Source organism: Elephas maximus, chromosome 15 (assembly GCF_024166365.1).
Source record: "Elephas maximus indicus isolate mEleMax1 chromosome 15, mEleMax1 primary haplotype, whole genome shotgun sequence".
NCBI lineage: Eukaryota > Metazoa > Chordata > Mammalia > Proboscidea > Elephantidae > Elephas > Elephas maximus.
In genome coordinates this window covers 75497370-75519733 of record NC_064833.1, presented here as the reverse complement: position 1 = coordinate 75519733, position 22364 = coordinate 75497370, and the positions used below count along the sequence as shown (strand labels likewise).

Sequence of the window (22364 nt, the reverse complement as noted above, 5' to 3'; positions counted from 1 at the left end):
GGAAAATAATTCATGGTATGACTTGATTAGAGTTTCACAGTACATAAAAGCATTATGTTAAATGTTGAAATTCTTTGACTAATTTAGATAGGCAAGATTTTAAAAAAACAAAGATTCTAATAAATACTCCTTTGTCTCACGTTCAAGAATGTTAAAGGATGCTAGAAAAATAATGCAATTGCTCCCATAAAACAATGAAAGGACACTTTCATTTTAAAGCGCTTTATTACAGGTTGTTAATATTCACGACACTTCAGAGCACCTTATACTTCTAATCAGATTTCTGGTAACTGGTTTAAAAGTTCTACTTGAGTATTTTTCTCCTACTGGCTTTCAGGCAAAAAGTATTACTCAGTGATTGCTTAAGAGATGTTAATTTGATTAAACAGTTTATCCTTAATAACCTGAGACATCAATCCATGGATAGCTTCTATGGTAGTTTTACAGCTGGAAAGGAAAAACACAGCATTACATAATGTTACAAATCGAAAACTTTTAAACGTGTACATTCCATCCCTCCCACTGTCCATCCTTGCATCCCACCCCAATGATTTTCGTTTCTATTCATACTCCCCAAATCATACTAATCTCAAGCTTTCCTTTGTGATTTTTTCAGTCTTCTGCATATCTCCTGACCATTTCACTACTTACTAAAACTTTAACAGCAGAATGTCAATATAAAATTTGATATTAAACCCATGGCTGTCGAGTCAATTTCAACTCATAGCAACACTATGGGACAGAGCAGTACTGCCCTATAGGGTTTCTAAGGCTGTAGTCTTTATGGAAAAGGCTGCCACATCTTTTTTCTGCAGAGCAGCTGGTTGGTGAGCAGCTGAGCACTTAACCAGTGTGCCACCAGGGCTCCTTAAAATTTGATATAGTTTGCAACAATTACTTTTGTTACTTGTCAGCAGCTTTGGGAAAAATTTTAAAAGTGACAGAAATTATACGTAATTCAAGATAGATCCCAATATTGCATTAAAATCTGTTATTCCTTGTTATTACTTAGAATAACTGAAAAAAAATTAAAGAACCTATGCTGTTTTTCTGTCAAAGCTAGGTTGATGGGCAAAGGATTTACATTTTTGAATGGACAAAAAGTAAAAAGCATAGAAAAAAAATGTCCATCACCAATATTAAGAAGAGATGTAAGTTTTGTAAAGTTACCCATAAAAGGAAAATTCTCTATGAAGTATTTGCCTTACTACTTTTCCTTCTACATATTAGAGACACTCCCGTAATGAAAATTTTTGCTATATAAAAAATTGAGATGTAAATGTAGATAAAATCATAAATCACAGACATAAAGATAGATGGGCAAAAACACACTCCAAAATATCATTTTTATCTGGAACACAAGCTCTCCCTTTAAAAGACCCAAGAAGAAAGGGATGAGATTAGTTCCAACTCAAGATACCCTCCACTCCTAGAATACATGTCCCTTCTCTCTTCTCTTTCCTATGGACCAATCCAGTTTTTCTTAAAATGGATACCAATGTATCAGTTTATATACATGTCAGCATGCTTTTTCCTTCCTCTCTGCCCTTAATTATCACATTAAAACTCTAATTTTTGTCAAAGTAAACACTATTTTTTTTTTAGTCTTCTGAACCCTGTATAGACTCTGCATCTGAAGGGCCACAAAAGTATTTTATAAGTTATTATATAACATACTCCAAATTTGTTCTGAACAAATTCGTCGGTAGTGAACTTTGATACTAAATTACTGTACAAAAGATAATTTCAGAAGACTAAGAGAGACACAATCATTTGTGTTAGCTAGGGATTTAAAACTTTATAAAAATATGAAATTTGGTAAATTTAAGAAATCTTAATATCACCTGTCAGAATAATTAGGTTAGAAGAGGTCAGGGCATCTTTTTGCAAAGGATTTTTTTTTTTTTTCAAATCCAGTGGTGGACTTGTTTTCTCTGTTAAACTTCCTGGCTGAACCTAGAAAAGGCAACTAGGAATGTTTCATTAGACTACCTATTTCTTTGATCTCTGATTTAAGTCTTCAATATTCTGACCTAATGTCTCCCAAATTTTCAAAGTTAAAGTCTGTGTCTGACAATTCTTAAAGGCCCCAAGAAGTTAATATTCAGGCACCATTCTTCATAAGTCATAACTAAGCTGGACCATAAGGAATTTGATTCCTTACTGTTATTTGCAAATTTTGAAAGCAAAAAGGAAAAGCATTAGGGGCAGGAATCTGATAGGTTTACTCTCACCTATCTCGTGTTGCTTTGGCAAGTTTATCTTCTGACTTTCGGTCATGTGTTTCTAAACCCAGCATGAAACTCCCTCGTCCCAGCTGGGCTTCTGATTGCTCCAACTTTTCAGACAAATCAAAGACCTGACCAGTGGTGTAGTCTGCATTCTGTGGAAAAAATGGTATCGTGTCAATATTTACTTATCCACTGTAATACAGGCCTACCATTCAAAAAAAAAAGGAAATCCATTTATTTTTATATAAATTAATTTTCTTAGAACACTTCATTTTCAAGTAATTCTACTGTACAATCTGAATGGACCGTGAGGTAAAAAGTCAAATTCCACCTGCCAAAATGGCTTCAAAAGTTCAAGCAGTTCACGTATAGATTTTTTCCCCTTTTATAACTTCAAGATAAAATTTGGAATCTTTCTTTTTGACTGCTTAAATCTAATACTTGTATCCTGGGAGGCTTTGGCTCTGCCGTAGATTAGTGGTGAGGCTCTTTACTGCTTTGGACCTCCAAGTTCTCTCTGGAAAAAGGGCGATCATTTCTACCTTAAGTCTATTGTGACCATTAGATACTTTACCGTACCCATTGCCGTCTGGTTGATTCCGACTCATAGTGACCCTCTAGGACAGAGTAGAGCTACCCCACAGGGTTTCCAAGGAGCGAATGGTGGATTTAAACTGCTGGCTTTTTGGTTAGCAGCCAAACTCTTAACCACTGAGCCACCAGGGCTCCATTAATAAGGTAATAGATATCAGCTCTTAGGACTGTCCATGGCACCTAGTAAATGCTTAACGATTGTTAGCTAATTTTGTTATTATTCTTGTTGAACTTTTAGAATCAGCACATAAAACAGTATTTTAAAAAGTAACATTTGTTTTAGCTTTTCTGATTATAAAATTTATTGTAGAAAATTTGGAAAATATACAGCAATAAGGAGCCCTGGTGGTGCAGTATGTAAGAGCTCAGGTTGCTAACCAAAAGGTCAGCAGTTCGAATCTATCAGATGCTCCTTGGAAACCCTATGGGGCAGTTCTACTCTGTCCTATAGGGTCCTCTATGGGTCAGAACTGACTTGAGGTTTTTTTTTAATAATAGAGCAATAAAGAAGAAAATAAATACAACTACAATCTTCCACCCAACTGATACCATGATTATATTTTAGTGTATTGCTATATGCCCATGTACAGCCTACATTTGGTGAACTGGAATCATAGATACTGTTTTTATAATTTGCCCTTTTAACAATGCATTGTAAGCATTTTTCTATATTATTACATACTTTTGAAAAGGAAAATTTTAACAGTTACATAAGCACATTTAACTGGTATTTTAAAAAAGATTTTTATGGAGTATTGTTTTCTTAAACGTTGTAGTCTAAAATTTAAAAAGAAAAAAAATTTTTTTTTTTTTTGCAAAGATAACTATGAAGTACATATTGCACTTCTTTCCCAAATATTCACTAGAAGAGAGTGAAGATTCAATAAACAAACTGGCAAAAATTAGCATGGTATTCTATTTCCTCAGCTTTTAAGACAGTATACAGGAAAAGCAATTCCAGCAGCAAACATGAAAGGTGTTTGCAGTCACCACAGCCACTACGAGGGCCCTTGAAAACGCTATCAGCTTTTCCAATGTTTTACACACTTACAACACTTTTAAAAGAAGCACATTCATGTCGCCTGAATCTAATTAGGGCACCAAAAAACTTTATTCCCATATACTTGGAAAAACCTTAAGGTTTATAGACCACTTCATAATCATTAGATTTAAGCCATAAAACTGCAGGTTAGCAGAAACAGTTATATTATTAGAATGAATATACAATACATCCAGTTACATTTCAAATACACAGAAAAGAGAAGAGAAAGAACTAATTTTCTGGTAGCCTTAAGTTAACGCTGTAATTAACTGCTTTTGCTAAGGAAAGAGATAAGCTGGACATATATTTACATATTTTTTCTTAAAATGTGGCAAAGTACAATATATATATCCACAAAAAAGGGAAAAATGTAATTTAACCTTTTGATTACTAATGTCCTCACTATATGCAATGCTGGAATACAGGGGAACCACAGGGCTAAGTAGGTAGCACTGTCTGCCTCTGTATTAAGGTTCAGACTACTGTGGTCTTACCCTGTTTTTCTCCCCTTGCCATCAGGTGTCATTTCTTGCTGCTATTAGTATATGTGCTTCTAAGGAAATAACATATAATATCAAGTGGCAAAAAGCATTTCGCAGTGTCTGGCACATGGGAAGCACTTAATATATGTTAGCTGTTGTGATCACTCTCCTCCCTGCTAATCTGTTACTTCTGTCTCTTGTGGATATGAAGTATGTAAAGAAAGCTAGTCAGACTTGTGTTTAAAATCAGAGTGAACAGGCTCTAGTGGGAGCCTTTCTCCATGAGTAAACTGCACCAAATTAAAAAGAATAATAATTTATTGACACTTTAGGATATGCCAGGCACTTTGCTCACTGCAAAGTATCTCATTTAATAGTCTCAGTGAACTTAACAACGAATGTAGTATTATCACCATTTTATACCCAGGAAAGCCTCAGTCACATTAAACAACTTTCTAAAAGTCACTCACAACTAGTGACGTGACAGAGGTGTTTTCAAACCCAGTTTTATTCCAAACACCATGGTTCTAACCATTATGCTACACCGCAGTATATGAAACAGGATTTTTTTTTTTTTAATGGTTCCTGACTAAACTCTAGATAGAGAAGTTTGTTAAATAAATATCCTTCCAAGTATGTTATATTCAGTTGATACCATTTTCTCTTTCGGGGGACGCTCAACATGCGCTGCTTTTGGGAATTAAAATTCTTATTTCCACATGGGGACCACCCTTTTCCATTCTCAGTTCGAATCCTTCATTCCAGCCCAGGGGTGGAGCACTTGCCCTGGGTCCAGCTACTCATCAAGTTTATTCCCTTGGCCCACAGAAGGTGGATGGGCATGTGATCTAGGCAAGGCCAGTCTGACACAAAATGAGGCTTTGCTTGGGAATATGTGGGGGTGTGGGGTGTGGGGATGCGGGTGTGTGCTTGGGGTGGGGGGGTTGATCGTCTCTTTTGAACATGAAACTGAGACGATGGGAAGTATAAGGCTAACGCTGCCATCTTGCTTTCATATGAAGCCTGAAGCTGAAGCCAACCAAGATAAAAGCAAAGCTGAGAGAGGAAAACGAAGACTTCTTAATATTGTTTCAGTGAAAATTTAGCTGTGCTTGAAGTAAGGCCTACTCCTGGACTTTGTATCCTACACAATTCCCTTTTGTGTTTAAGCTAGTTCGGTTGGGTGTTCTGTCACTTATAACCAGAGTCCTACCTGAGATACCTGATACAACAAAACACAGTATTTGTATTTCATTTCTCTGTAAGTCTTTTTAAGGCAGTGGCAGATCTTACCCTGATCCTGCCACTATATCTGCCATTTAGACTTGGTCTCTGTGGTACATGAAACAGACATGGCTTAGTCTAGCACCCAGTGCAGCTCTGGTCCTAGAGAATCCAACCCCAGCCCTTGTATCTTGGCCAAGTCAGGTATAGCTTTTCCATGAAAATGGTTTCAGATATCAAACAACTTATACAAAAAATAGCTTTGATAAAACTCAAATAAATCCCTTGAAAGTGTAGTACTCACAGTAAGCAAACTAGAAGAACTCAGTGTATTCACCCAGTATTTATTCCAGAGAAGTTCAAGCAATTTGCGATCCAAAGAGGATTTGAAATACGAAACTTCCAAGGCATAGTATCTATTGAATGAAAGCACAAATTTAGTAAGTGAAAAAAATATCCAACTACATAATATAAATTATAGCCAAATTGAAGTGAATTACATTTTACATCCAATAGTCATACTTTAGTTTTTAGTCCAATAGAACAATCGCGTAATCATGGCTTCCTCATTATTCTTCAGGGGTTGTGGTCTCAAATCTTGTGTCAACCAGGCATCCTTGTTTTGTATTTCTTCCCTTCATAGAGCCCATAAATTTCTAACACGGTATCAACAACCAATCAGAACTTTAAACAACATCTTTACCCATATTACTGAGTTCACAAATTCCAGCCAGGTATGCTAACTTCATGAGCTGCCTCTCCAGGGTCAGTGTAGTTTTCATCTGGCTTTTTGAAACACTGAAAATGACATGCGGATTTCTCATTCCTTCCGTTCTAATCCCCTCATGAGGACCTACTGTTTTTTTAGAAAAACAGATTTTAAAGTAGGTCCTTAAGGCACATGAAAGAATTACTACTGCTTCCAAAGGTACTAATGCCTCTTTATAGATAGCTAGGAAAATCTGCTTAAATGTCTTAAAAAACTGTATTTTTAAAAAGTAACAAATATTTAAATATTTCACTAGGTTTTGTACATCAGTGGATACAAAAAAGCACAAGAGACTTCTTTATCTTGAGGAATTTATAGGGCCGATATGGCACGAACCCACAAAAATTAAATATAAGAGTATATGTTAATAAGGGATATTACAGTGCACATATAAAACCAACCACATACCACATAAATGATAAAGATAATGAGTACTCTTAGTGTAGAGGAGCTGAAGTGGGCTAGAACTGAAGTGGGCTAGAGCTGTCTGTGAAGCCCCACAGAAAAGGCAGGATTTTAAGTAATCCTCACATTAGTCTACGGCATGGATATTGAGGGCAAGGAGAACGTCAAGCAGAGAGCATTGGGTAAAATGGGTAAAATGTCTAAGGGAGAATAAATCAGTTTGGTTGGACAATTTATCAAAAGCAGAAGAATTACATGAAGTAAATTTAGAAAGCTATGCTGGGGTCTAGTTGGTGGAAGACGTTACCGTGTAAGGCTGAGAAATTTAAACTTTATCCTCTACCTGGGACTCACGGAAGGCATTCAAGGAGAGGAGCAGTGTTTCAAAAAGCTGGTTGTGGCAGTACCACCCAGGATGTGTCAGAGAAGGGGAGAAACTGGAGGCAGGGATGCCACAAAGGAAGCCACTGCAGCAGAGGGGACCTGAAAAGATAAAGGCTCATGCTCGGGGGGCAGTGGTGCAAATGATACAGACATGGGCAAAACAACAAGGCTTGCTGATTAAGGAAACTTGAAGTGAAGACATGAAAAAGAGTAAGAGTTTAAAGACACTGGAATTAAGTGAAGTCCTTTTCAAGATTAAGACACCTGTGCATGTTTAAAGCTGGAAAAGACTGAAAGGAAGCAGCTAGTGAAACATGGAAGTGGAACAGTCTGTTTCTTGAACATCTTCTCTGATCTGGGTGCTTTACATACCTTCTCATTTAATCTTCCTTCTAACAATATGAGGGAGGATATGTTACCCCCATTTTACAGACAAGGAAACAGATTCAGAGAGATTAAAGAACTTGCTCAAAGCCACATAACTAGTAGGTGGCAGAGCAAAGATACGAAAACAGTTATGTCTACTACTCAAAATGCAGTCTTTATTTTTATACAGAGAGTGTAGACATTTAGGAGAGGGTTTAAGAAGTGAGGTCCCAGGAGTGAGGGAACAGGGATGGGGAGGGGAGGCAGGGATGCAGCACCCAAGTAGGAAGTCCAGGTTATACCTCTGAGGGGAGAGAGAAGAGAGGATGAGTATAGCAACAGAGATATGCAGATGTATAAAGGATAGACTATAAGGGAACTCAAATTTGAAGGTCTGGAATAGACTATTATTTTTTAACAATTTATAGATCACCTTAATGCAATCACTGTTTTAATTCTGTAGGCTGACACAATGAATTTTTTTGTCTAATAAGTAGTGATTAGGTACAAATCTCAGTAGAAGAGTTGAAAACAAGAAGAGTATTCAAAAACACTTGTGGAGCTAAATTTTCATCTTCTGTACTGGAAGTCAATAATAGATACTTCTTAGAACTGAAAATCAAGAAGTAGCACCATAAGCATACTGTTTGACAATATGGGGGTAAATACTTAAAGAACAACCACAACAGTTTAAGTACTGCTTCTGGGAGACAGGAACGGGAAAAATACAAGATCATTATTTTTCATAAGCCTCAGAGAACCACTGAACTCTTTTAAAAAAAATACGGTGTCCTATTTTTTACTTGACGGCAATGGGTGTTTTACTGGGATTTTTTACTTAGGTTCTTTAAAGTTAAAAATAGCTAACACTTACATTAGACTAATTCTATGTTTAAAACAGACTTTTGGTGTGCATTATGATCTAGGATTTACGGTAAAAAAAAAAAAAAAAAAAGACGTGCCAATAGAAGCTGCAAATAGCTCATCATCAAATAATTTAGGAAATTGATTTCGGTCTTAGATATCTAGTGCCCCTATAACAGAAATACCACAAGTGGATGGCTTGAAGAAACAGAAATTTATTTTCTCATAGTTTAGGAGGCTAGAAGTCCGAATTCAGAGTGCCGGCTCTAGGGGAAGGCTTTCTTTCTCTGTTGGCTCTGGGGGAAGGTTCTTGTCTCTTCAGTTTCTGCTTCCTGGTTCCTTGGAGATCTCCATATGGCTTGCCATCTATCTTACCCCATCTCTGTTCTGCTGGCTTGTTTAATCTCTTTTATATCTCAAAAGAGATTGACTGAAAATACTAATCCTGCCTTATTAACATAACAAAGACAACCCATTGCCAAATGGGATTATAACCACAGGCATAGAGGTTAGGATTTATAACACATATTTTTGAACATAATTCAATCCATAACAACCACCATCCTATAAAATGCTGTTTTTCAACTTAGTACTTTGTCTTTAAAGATCTGAAGTAAAAATAAGTTAAGCCATCCAATTTCCCTATTAAAAAATTTATTCTTTCTGATTTAGGAGTTAACACTTCTGAATATTGTTGGGGGCTATAGCAATACAAGCAGCTAGGAAAGCAACTACTACTTTCTGGTAGGCTCATTTCAGAGAAGCAATGAGCCTACTGAGTACTTGTCAAAAAAAAGTCATTTAGGAAGACAAAAGGATAACCAATGGAATAGAAAAGCAGGGAAGTAGGTCTACTGGAATACAAAAAACACAGATTACCAGTCTTCTTTTTTGTTTGTTTTTGAAAGCTGCTGCTGATAGTGAAAAAAACAGTAGTCCCCCCTTACCTGCGAAGGATAAGTTCCAAGGCCTCCCATGGATGCCTGAAACTGTGGACAGTACCAAACCCTATATATACTATGATTTAGCCTACTCATACTTATGATAAAGTTTAATTTACAAATCAGGCACAGTAAGAGATTAACAACAATAACTAATAGTAAAATAGAACAATTACACAATATACCGTAATACAAGTTACATGAATGAAGAAGCAGGATGGCGTGAGATTTCATCATGCTACATACTCTTTTAACATTTTCAAACCTCAGTTGACCGTGGGTAACTGAAATTGCAGGAAGTGAAACCTCAGATAAGTGGAGATCACTGTAGATATTAAAGATATTAACCTTTTATACCACCACAACCTGAGAAAGAACACCCTAAAATTAAACTCTGTGGGTGTTTTACACGACTAAAAGAAGGCTGCCTCTAGGCCTGAACTCAAACTTCATTTTGGAAAGCCTACTCCACTAAGAAGTTAACCTTTGCACTGGCTTAATCTTGTATCTAAGGAACTGTTTGCTCTATAACCAAGTTAAAAAAGAATGTTATCAGTATGTTCCCAGAGAAACCAATCAACTAAACCCACATCTAACCTTTGAACAAATCACAGAAGATTCCTTGCTTCCAGATATCCCGCCTCTCAACTATCTTACCTCACCAAGCACCAATCAGAATGTTGTTAGCTTGTTCCCAAGGAGCTTTAAAACAAACAGCTCATCTGCAGCTTGTTCCCAAGGAGCCTTAAAACAAACAGCTTAACTGTAAGCCACCAATCCAGAATGCCCACATACTGCTGATAACCCAATCCTGGACGAGCTCCTGCTTCAAGGAATCTCACCTTAGTCTGATCTAAATTTGTAACTTCCAATCAGAATAAAAAAAATAACTAGCCCATTGCCGTTGAGTTGATGCCGACTCATAAAGACCCTACAGGACTGAGTAGAACTGCCCCATAGAGTTTCCAAGGTGCGCCCGGTGGATTTGAACTACTGACCTTTTGGTTAGCAGCCGTAGCTCTTAACCACTACACCACCAGGGTTTTCAATCAGAATTGTGTACCTAAAGTTTTTTGTTCCCACTTTATAAAAATGTCCTTGCACCTTCACCACCTTGGAGCTCTGACTTTCACTTTGTGAGAGTCAATGTTTTCCCCAGCTAAAGCTGTCTTTTCCCTTAATAAATCTCTTGATTTAATTCTAAACAGAGTACATGTCGTGACTACAACAATGCAAAACAAATAGAAAAAAATGACTATTCTGAAAATGAAATTATTACAGCAAAGGTGTTTCCATGTGTAGGAGTAATTCTCTCAAACAGGAATGATTTATTCTTTTCAAAAAGCAAATAAAATGATTTGATCTCGAATTTTTAACTGAAAAATAGAATCTTCTGTTTTTTTAGAAATATGTCAGGGATGATTGAAAACCAGATATATTTTTTAAAAAGTGTACTGGGTTGAATAGTGTTTCCCAAAAACTTATGTCCACCCAGAACCTGTGAATGTGACTTTATTTGGAAATAGGGTGATTGAAGACGTAATCAAATTAAGATGAGATCATACTAGATTAGTTGTTGTGTGCTGTCAAGTCAATTCCGACTCATAGTGACCCCACTGGATGGAGCAGAGCTGCCACATAGGGTTTCCTATCCTGTATTCTTTACAGGAGCAAATAGCCAGGTCTTGCCTCCCTCAGAGCTGCTGGTGGGTTAGAATTGCTGACTTCTCAGTTAGCATCCAAGTGTTTAACCATTGTACCACTAGGGCTCCTTTAGTAGATTAAACCTGTTGCTATCGAGTCAATTCTGACTCATAGTGAGTAGAATTGCCCCACAGAGTTTCCAAGGAGTGGCTGCTGAATTCAAACTGTCAACCTTTGGGTTAGCAGCCGAACGCTTAACCACTGCCCCACCAAATTTGACTGGTTTCCCTATATGCATGGAGAAATTTGGACACAGAAAAGCAGGCATACAGAGGGAAGACAACCATGTAAAGATGGAGGCAGAGAATGGGATTATACTGCCACAAGCCAAGGAATGTTTAAGGTTTGCCAGCAACCACCAGAAGTTAGAAGGGGCAAGGAAGAATTCTTCCCTAAAGCCTTTGGAGAGAGCATGGTCCTGTCAACACCCTGATTTGGGACTTCTAGACTCCAGAACTGTGAGAAAATGAATGTTTGTTGTTTTAAGCCACCCATTTGTGGTACTTTGTTATAGCAGCCCTAAGAAACTAATACACTTAGTTTTAGATACTCAAGAATTTTCTAGACATTTCTAAAACAACAATAAGAGCAAAAGGAACACTAACACATACGTAGTCAAAATATTCCTTGAAGTTATGGTAGGGGGGTTATGGAGAAAAGGAGATACTAGTGTAATAGGTTGAATAGTGTTCTCCCAAATTCACATCCACTTGAAACCTTATTAGAAAATATGGTCTTTGCAGATGTACTCATCAATTAAATTACAATGAAGTCTGTCTTAGTTATCTAGTGCTGCTATAACAGAAATACAAGTGAATGGCTTTAACAAACTGAAATTTATTTTCTCAGTTTAGGAGGCTAGAAGTCCGAATTCAGGGAGCCAGCTCTAGGGGGAAGGCTTTCTCTCTCTGTAGGCTCTGGGGGAAGGTCCTTGTTTTCTTTCAACATCAGTGGGCCCAGCATTCCTTGGCGATCTCCATGTGTCTCGGCATCAATCTTCCTCTGGATCTAGGAGGTTCTCAGCACAGGGAAGCCAGGTCCAAAGGATATGCTCTGCTCCTGGCTCTTCTTTCTTGGTGGTAGGAAGTCCCTCCCTCTCTGCTCACTTCTTTGTCCTTCTATCTCTTAAAAGATACAAGATGATGCAGGCCACACTCCAGGGAACCTCCCGGTACATTGATCAAGGCTGTGACCTGAGTAAGGGTGCTGCATCCCACCCTAATCCTCTTTAACATAACTTAATCTTGCCTCATTAAACACAGGCAGAGATTAGCATTTACAACATAGAGGACAATTACATCAGATCACAAAATGGAGGACAACCACACAATACTGGGAATCACGGCCTAGTCAAGTGAACAGATATTTTGGGGGGAAACTATTCAATCCATGACAAGGTCATACAGGATTAGGATGGGCCCTAATTCAATGAGTGGTATCCTCATAAGAAAACAAAGACTCACAGAGAGAAGAGTCAGAGGAACAGATTGGAGTGTTGTATGTTGCCACAAGCCAAGGAATGACAACGATTTCCAGCAACCATCAGAGGCTAGAAGAGAGGCATGAAACAGATTCTCCCTCAGAGCTCCATAAGGAGACAACTCGCCAACATCTTGATTTTGGACTTCTGGCCTCGAGAACTGTGAGATAATAAATTTTTGTTTTAAGCTGTCTGATTTGTGGTACTTTTTTACGGTTTTTACCAACTGGCCATGTAGACCATGGGAAAAACTATGGATTTTGTTTCTAATGAGATAGGAAGTAATTCTGAGAAAAGGATTAATGTGTTTATTATATTTTAACAGAATCAGTCTGACTGAGCAAAGACCTTTAAAGGGTAAAGGGTAGAAGCAGGAAGAGTAGTTGAAGGTTAGTGCTATGGTCCAGGCACCAGATGGCAGTGGGCTGGGTCAAGGTGACAGTAGTAGAGGTGGCAACATAAATTTAGAAGGTAGAGAAAATTGTTCCCATTGGCTTAACTCTCTTAACTGAGATATAATTCACATACCATAAAGTATCATATACCATTGTAAAATATATAATTTTACAGTGTCTACTATTGACTTCCTTAGCTTTTGGAGTTCTAATGCTTAGTACGAACCTTTGCTAAGTAGAACATGGGTTCTTTGAGGGTAGCAGACATGCTAGTATCAGGGTGGACCAACACAACTTCTCTCAGTTATTAATTTTGTTATGTATCAAGTATGTTGTACATTGATAAATTGTTTATGGTTGTGTAAAAGGTAAGTAACATGCCATGATAACATATTAATAAAAAATAAAAATATTACTCTCAATTTGTATATTCTCACTATTATTTAAAAGGTTTTATGAAATGCATTTCACCTGAGTCTTTTTTCTCATCTGTAAAATAAGAACTTAGACTGGATAATCTCTTCAGGTTTCTTATGGTGATCTCTGAGTCAGATATGTTTTAAGATTACTTACTGTTTGCAGTGTACACCAAAGTCTTCTATTTTATTAAGTGGGATAGTCTGGTACTCAGAAGGTCCTTCATCAGGTGGTTTATAGCCCTAAACCAAAACCAAAAAAAAAAAAAAAACCCAGAAGATGAAAAAAATTTTTTTCTATGTAGTTTTCTATATATAAACCAACCAAAACCAAACCTATGGCTGTTGAGTCAATTCCAACTCATAGTGACCCTGTAGGACAGAGCAGACTGCCTCATAGTTTCCAAGGCCATTAATCTTTATGGAAGCAGGTTGCCACATCTTTCACCCGCTGAGCAGCTGGTAGATTCTAACTACCAAGCTTTTGGTTAGCAGCCAAGCACTTTAACCACTGTGCCACCAGGGCTCCTGTTTTCTACATAAAAAAAAAAAAAAACCAAACCAGACCCAGTGCTGTCGAGTCGATTCCGACTCATAACGACCTACATACAGGAATACTACTTTTGGAAGCCAAATAGTGAACATAAACATCCTAATGAGAAAAAAAAAGTGCATTGCTCTCACTGAGGGGCATCTAGGCCTCTCCTGAAGTTCCAGACTACCTGGAAAAGAACCAAGGGAGGAAAGGTGTTATGGATTAAATTGTGTGTCCCTAAAACATGTATTGAAATCCTTACCCCTGTACCTGGGGGTATAATCCTGTTTGGAAACAGGGTTTTTTTTTATGTCCCGGCCATATCAAGGTAGGGTGTGTAATAAATCTAATCACGTCTGAGTTATAAAGGGAGCAGACTAGACACTGAAAGAAACTTTAAGACTATCCTAAACCCTGGTGGCAAGTCGTTAAAAGCAGTTCGAATCTACCAGATGCTCCTTGAATACTCTATGGGGCAGTTCTACTCTGTCCTATAGGGTCACTGTGAGTCGGAATCAACTAGATGACATAGGGTTTAGGTTTTTTTTTTTAATCTTAAACGTTGGAAAATATTATTTGGGATTTATTTAATTTACAGAAAGGAAAGGACTACTCCAAAAAAAGGTTAGAAAGACTAATTTTTTAAATTAAATTTTAATACATGTGATACACGTAAACTAAAACCAAACCAAACCCACTGCCATCAATCCGATTTCGACTCATAGCAACCCTACAGGACAGAGTAGAACTGCTTCGTAGGGCTTCCAAGAAGCGGCTGATAGATTCGAACTGTTGACCTTTTGGTAAGCAGCGGAACTCTTAACCACTGTGCCACCAGGGCTTCAATACAGGTAAGAGGATATGAAAATCTGTATATGCTTTATCAAGGATAGTTTTCAGCTTCTCAACCTTTAAATTATATCATTATGCTGCTGAATTTATAAGTTCTCTGTTAAAAGATACTATCTTTTTGTGATCAAAGTGAACTAAATACAGGTAGACCCCCATGAGCCATGTATGTTAATTAGTCTAAATTTCTGGTATGAAATTCGTATCTTATCGATTCAAATTCGTACTGCCAGACCAGTGCGAAAATAAAGGATGTTTAAAGAGATTGAATAACATATTAAAATTCTATTATCTTGCTCATGAAGTTGGAATACACACTCAGTTGCTGTGTCTGGATGGCACAGTTAAGTGCTCGACTACTAACCAAAAGGTTGGTAGTTCGAACCCACCCATAGGTACCTCAAAAGAAAGGCCTGATGATCTACTTCCAAAATGTCACAGCCTTGAAAACCCCGTGGAGCGGTTCTACTCAGCACACGTGGGATCGCATGAGTCAGAATTGACTCGATGGCAACTAACAACATGTAAATGCAAATCAGTCTACAAAGGAAACAGCTGAAGTCAGTTAATTAAAAAAGAAGAATACTGCTCTCTACTCTCCTCCAAGTCCCTGCGGCGGCTGTGGCTGGATTTGGCTTATAGATTGCTTCTGTCCTCTGGCGATGTAATCTGGGCTAATATCTATGTCAGACTGCATGCTTCCTCCAGGGAAGGAAATAAATCCACTTAGGTTGTTGTTTCTCTAGTACCTGTCGTAATTCCATGGGCGCACAGGTACGTGTTAGTAAAATTAACAGAATACAACACAAATGTGTTGTCGCCTACTAAGAACAATATGTGGTAGTTTGATATTTTGTAAATATTGTTTAAGGACAAAAAGAATTATAAATTATGACATACCTTCAAAATGAGTCAAATATTTCGGATTTTGAAAAATTGTAAGGACTTATAATTTTAAAAATTACCTTTGGGTATGTCCTAAAGGCGCCAAGGTTCACTTTTCCTGCAGATATTGTTCTAGTTGGATCGATCTATGATAAAGATGTATTTAGTATATGTTGATTATAAAGTCATGATACATCTCAATTTCTTTAATTATAAACCTGGAGATGAATATGTACCTATAGCACTATATACCGACACAGAATTTTTGTTTTTAACGGTAGTTACGTTCTATAATCTAGAACAATCAATTAAAGCTAATACCAAACCAGCCTTGTTCAAGCTCAGCTGGAAACTTACACATCTGGTGACTTCAGATTTTTACTACTCTGCACACGTCCACGAACGATCCTGAAAGCACTCTGAGTGCTGATTTTGATGATACAAATAAATTTAGTCGATAGTTGAACTGGCAATACGGAATGTGCGAATAATCATCTACTGTACTGTGTGTAACACATACACACACACAGTAACTTAATAATCAAATGATAAGAACAAAGTAACTAAACAAAACCACAAAAACAAAAGTTCAACAAGATGCGTAAAAACAGAAATGCCTTACAGTTAATTGATATTAAACTTATAGTTATTGTACCACATAAGACTGCTATTAAGATCTCCTCATCGCTTTTTCAAAAGTTTTCTCTTTTTCTTTTAATAGACGAACAATTTCTACCTTCCTCATAGAAACGTGGATTGTATCTGAAATACTATGAGTGTAACAAGAGCTGATCTAGCAATTCCTATAATGTGCTAGGCTCTGAGCGGTAGGTGCTCTTACTACCCTCGTCTAAGACTTAGATAGGTTAAGGACTTGCTCAATGTCCCAAGTTCTAAGAGGCAGAGTTTGGATTCAGATGTAGGCAGACTGATGCCACAGCCTTGCTCTTTATCACACTGTTGTTATTTCTCAAAATATTTGTTTTAATAAATCTTCATAAAGAACTTGATTAAAACTAGTTGTAGAAATACTTACTACGACTGCTACGAATGGTTCCTGGAACTGCTGATTGAGCATCTGAGTACTAACATCTATCCCAGAGAGCCAGCAGCCATAGCCAGGGTGGCTATGATACCAACCAATTGCATTTTCAAGGCGGCCAACCTAACAAATGAAGAGGGCAAAGGAGCCTGAAGTTCCTGTTTAATCTTAGAGACACTTGTCATTTGTCTGTTTACATGGCATTATGGTAAAGTAATAGTATGCATTGCTTTAGAATGTATAAAATATGCATTTGATAATGCATACAAAATAATAGCATAACGTGGTGCTTTCAAGTTAAAAATATTTTTTCTTCTTGAATAGGTAATACAGAAGCAAGGTACAAAATTAACAAGGTACAAACTACCCGATTTCCGAGTCCAGATGTCACCACTATAGCCAGTTGCTTACATAATGTTTAAGAAACAGTCTTTGCTTATATGTAGATTAAAAAAAAAAACAACATAAACAATAAATACCACAAAAGCATACCACAGATAATATTCTACACTTTGCTTTTTCACTCAACAAAATATTCTGGAGTCTTTTCCATATAACTAAATATATAAATAGATACCTTATTTTTTTAATTTTTTTTTCTTATCAGCCCATTGTATGAATGTATCATAATTTATATAACCCATTTTATACACAGGAACATTTAGGTTGTTTCCAAACTTTTGATTTTAAACACCCATCTGGAAATTTATTAGGGAAAAATTTTATTCATAAAAATATTAAAATTTATTAGAAAAGAAAAACCCAACAATTCATGCTATAAATCTTATCAAGCTCTCTCTCGTATACATTTTACATATAGGTCCCTAAAAATAACTTAAAAAATTAAACTCTAAGGAGAATAGTTTTAAATTTAGAAACTCAAAAGTCACCTGGAGACTCCAACTTGAAGTTACTAAATTTTGAGAAATGACATTTTTACCTGCTTGGCGTTTTCGATGTATGCGGCCATGTATTCATATGCAGCAGCCTGGGCATTTACCCGGGTTTCAGTGCCCTCTACAGGCAAAGCAAAACTGTCCATGATGATCATAGTCTCACCATCCACCTTTCCCAGCATCAAACCCATCACTTCCAAGTTGCCTCCTGACCTGGCATGCATCACCATTTTCAGGAGAGCCAATGCTGAGATTTTGCAGTACTTAAAGTAATGGTGACTACAAAAGAAAGAAGGAAAGAGAAAAGCATGGTGTAACTTACATATCAAAAGTACAATTTCAAAGGACATTTATTATTTGAAGATAATATTGAAGGAATGTACAGGGATGGAAGGGGAGACAGACTGCAGATTGTAGGAAAGAAAAAAACAGCAGAAAAGGACAGAGTTCCTGCAGACAGCTGGAAATAATAAACATGTTATAATCTGAAATGCATTTATTTCCCCTTGGAAGAAAGGAAAAGTCTGAAAATTTTTAAATATGCTATCCAAGTAGAAAGGAGAGAATTATATGACTGGTTCAAAAGACTTTTTCTCCATTAATTTTGGAGTCACTGATTATCTGATTCTGACTCTGGCTGGATGGTTAGGCCTAACTGTTCTCAGGTCCAACCTTCTGGCTTAATAATTAAAACTATGGGCTCTGTTATCTATCTGCCTAGGTCTGAATCCTGGCACTGCCACTAGTGGTGGCCTTAAGCCAATCACTTAATGTCTTTGCCTCAGTTTCCCACCTGCAAGCAGGGTTAAAGTAAATGGAATAATGTATATAAAGTACATAGCACAGTGCCTGACACATACTGAAACTTTAGTGTTACTTAACTCTTATTAGAATTATCAACCTCTCTGTGGCACTACCAGGAGCCCTGGTGGTACAGTGGCTAAGAGCTCGGCTGCTAACCAAGAGGTCGGCAGTTTGAATCCACCAGCTGCTCCTTGGAAACCCTATGGGGCAGTTCTACTCCGTCCTATAGGGTTGCTATGAGTCCAAACTGGCTCGATGGCAATGTATTTTTTTTTTTTTATGGCACTACCAAAGAACACTGTATTGAAAGGTATGTTTCCCTCTGTGCTATAAGCCTCAAAATTAAAAATGTAGCCCTAATATTCCTAGTTTCCTTATGATCGTTATTCTAGAATTTGTCATCTGTGGATGGAGCTAAACAACTCTTGAATAAAATTACATTTCTGGTCTCATTGATGAATCCCAAGATGTTAGGCTGAATTTAATTAGAAATATAATCAGTGAGGCAAACCAATACAGTTTCCAAATGGACTACATCAACCTTAAATGCACAGCCTGCTACAGAAGTAAGCAGACAACAGGCAACGTAAGAAGTCTGAATAGAGCAGTCAAAGTCTCTGAGAAGGCTTTTTAGATGACCTCCCACAGAAAATATTCAAGTTTAATTCTCAAACTTTGCCAGATTTCAATCACAAGCTGAAAAATATGGAGACCTAGTCTTAGGAATCAGAGACATGAATTAAAATCTTGGCTCCTCTGTTTACTGGGGGGAAAAAAAAAGAAGGCACAGTTAATGTGCTCCTGTTACATACATTCTAGACCCTTTTTATACATTACATGATATAATCTTTATTAAACCAACAAGAGGTAAGTCTTATCTCTGTTTTATAGAAAAAAATTGAAGACTCAAAGAGAATAAGTAATTTTCCCAAGGTCAATCAACTAGTCACTGCCAACTCTGAGATGTGACCTTGAGTTGTGTTCACTGCTCAGTGTCATTGTGAGGTAAGTTACTGAATATATTTACTTGTATTCTTATTTACAAAAAAAGAATATATAGCACTAGGTTGTCAGGAAGATTAAATGACATATGGAAATTCCTACCTAGCTCAGTGCTCGGCTCTTATTAGGTACTCAGTAAACACTGCTGAATCTAGATACTGTCAATTAAAGCCAGCCTTGTACAAAACTGGGGAAAAAAACCCAGTGCCATGGAGTCACTGATGGAAATATAGTTTCTGTGGGTGACCACAGCTCTCCTTCTTATCTGTCCATTGTTAGCTGCTATGGAGTAGGCCCAGACTCAGTCACATCATGCACAATGGGATCTGACCATTGTGATCCATAGGGGTTTCTAGTGGTTGGTTTTTCAGTAGTAGATCTGCCAGGCCTTTCTTTCTAGTCCATCTTAGTCTGGAAGCTCCACTGAAACCTACTGAGCATCATACCAATATGCAAGCCTTCCCTGACAGATGGGTGGTGGCTTTGCTTGAGGTGCATTGGTGCGAATCGACACAGGTCTCCTGTGTGGAAGGTGAGAATTCAACCGCTGCCTAGATAGTAACTTTCTGTGTTCTTTTTACTGTCTATCAAAATCTTCCCTCAGGAAAGTATAAATGCTATGATGTGATGAACACTCGACTTGTCTTTATTCCCAGGGATACATCTACTTTGTAAGAGGCAAAGTGGCTTAAGCTCTTATTGATATAATTTCTGGTTTATGGTAAGTGGTGCCTGGAGTAATATTTGGGGAGATTGGGTGCCTCTGACATTACTACCAGCAAACAAAAACTATTACACCTCTCTAAAAGACAGCTCATAGCTATTTTAGAGACGGCTCCAGTCACCAGCTGGCATCAGCCGAAGGCCCCACCTTGGTAAATGTCCACACAGGTTTCATGGCAGAGTGTGTGGCATATATGATAATATGGATGCTGAGACGTGTCAGCCCAAATCACCGCTTCTCATTCCCCACCTCCATCCCCCGGAGGTAAATGGGTCAAAGAGACAGAAGGGGGAGTCGCGGCAGGCCTCAGCGGAGGAACTTAGGCTCTAGCAGCAGAGATAAAGGTAAACCGAAATCTCTCAGGTGCACAGTCCCTCCCCTCCCAGACCATGAAAACACAAGGCAAAGCTCTCCACCCCCTTCAACTCCCACTCCCCCTGGGCCTCCTCTTAAATCCCCGCCGCCCCTTCCCTTCCCAGCGTCTCGCCAGGGACTTCCTCACTCCTTAGTCCAGGGCTTCGCCGCCAGGATTTCCTGCTGCTGTTTCTTGTCGTATTTGTAGATTTCATCGATACTCTGAGCTTCTTGCATGTTGTTGGCCAATTCCCAGGTTTTCTGGGCCATACCACTCCCAGACGCCGCCATGGCCAAGGAGTCGGAGTTGTTGCCTCCACAACCAAGACGCAACTTTACCCCACTAGGTCTCGGGGCGAGGGCTTCCAACCCTCCCCCCTCACCGGTCTTACACTCTTACAAGACTCTCGAGGCTGCCATGACACCTAGAACCGGAGGTGAAGGTGGTACAGACCATTCGGGGATGGCGGGGGCCCTTCGGGGAAGCGACGGTATAAACAGCAGTTACAATAATAGGGAAAGAGAAATATCCTTGTGGCTGAAATGAGAACATATCCACTCGAAATTAGAGGTGTGAGTTAGAACAAACACAATAATCGGGCTTGGGAATGGTACAGCCTTCCACACCGGAAGAAGGTCATGCACGCGTTATGCCAGCACTTGGAATTAGCCTTCTTTGTTGGTACTGCGCAGGCTCGATCTCCGCCATATTAAAAATGGGTAGGGCCTCAGCCATAATAGGGGGAAAAAGTGTCTTTGTGAGGTTGTAGGTTATCTTAAATAAGATAGGTTCCCTGAATAACTAAAAAATAAGGATGTCTGTGGAAGGCTGAGATGTACCTAGTTCCGGATGCTGGTTGAAAGGAAGATAAAGTCATCCTGTTTTACTTCAAGATGACTAACTGCACATGCGTAAAATGAAGTGGGCGGCTTGGCGCACCGTTTTCAGATGCACGTCCTCTAGTGTTGGGAGTAGGTATGGAACCATGTGGACTTCAGTGGTTGTCCCTCTTGGCTTGTTTGTAAAAATTAGCATCTGTATTCAATGTATTATGAGCTAGTTACTGTCCTGAAAATGTCCAATACTGTTTTTATAATAGATACAGTTATATCTTCAATACCATTCTGTGAAACCTCTTCTGACCCTGAGTCCGAATAAAATTTTAGCAACCTGTTTTCTTCCAACAGTTAATAATAAAAAAAAAAAAAACCAGGTCTAATTATTCCGTTTATTAGTTTACTCGTTTTAGGTCAACCCCACCCTCCACCCCAACCCCGATTCTAAGTTCCAAAACGGGGGACCGGGTCTGTCTTATTCCTTGTTTTATCTCTAACACCTAACATACTGTTTTGTGTCTTGGAGTGGATTCCAACTCTAGCGACCCTGTATGACAGAATAGAATCGTCCCATAGGGTTTCCTGGACTGTAATCTTTGTGGGAGCGGATCGCCATACCTTTTCTTCTGCAGAGCGGCCGGTGGGTTCAAAGTGATGACCTTTTTGGTTAGCAGTTGAGTCTTCAACCACTGTGTCATCTTGGCTCCTTCCTAGCATATTAGATGTTCAGTAAATTTTTGTTTAAAAAAAAAATATTGTTAAAGCTGTTCACCTGGTTCCTCTGCTCCTCTTTAGCTTCATCTCTCTTTAGTCTCCCCCCCAAAAACTTCTCGTTCTTAAAATACCAATGCATTTATTTTGGGTTTGCACATGCGATCACCACCGCTTGAAATTCTCTTCCCTGACATTTCTGCCTGGAAACTCGTGGTAATCTTTAAAAACACAAATCAGAGATTGCTACCATGAAACCTTTCTTGACTTCCTCCTCCAGTGATCATTGCTTCCACCGTGTATTTTATTAATTTTTAAAATGCATTTGTTTACTTGGAAGTTTTCATTTTCATTGTAAGACTCAGTGCAGGACACTCTGCATTGCCTCCTTCACTCTTAGTATAATAAAAAAACAAAAACCCATTGCC

At 38.2% G+C, this 22364-nt stretch overlaps 1 protein-coding gene across 1 annotated transcript; it reads right to left on the bottom strand.

Moving 5' to 3' along the window:
• Positions 1-212: 212 nt before the first annotated feature.
• On the bottom strand, positions 213-20961 carry COPS5 (COP9 signalosome subunit 5). Its single transcript, XM_049853760.1, has 8 exons — positions 20537-20961; positions 17549-17783; positions 16603-16731; positions 15647-15712; positions 13455-13540; positions 5878-5989; positions 2235-2383; positions 213-447 (listed from the first exon to the last, which is right to left on the bottom strand). The coding sequence occupies exons 1-8, from the start codon at positions 20677-20679 to the stop codon at positions 363-365; spliced, it is 1005 nt and encodes a 334-aa protein (XP_049709717.1). The 5' UTR covers positions 20680-20961; the 3' UTR covers positions 213-362.
• Positions 20962-22364: the final 1403 nt, after the last annotated feature.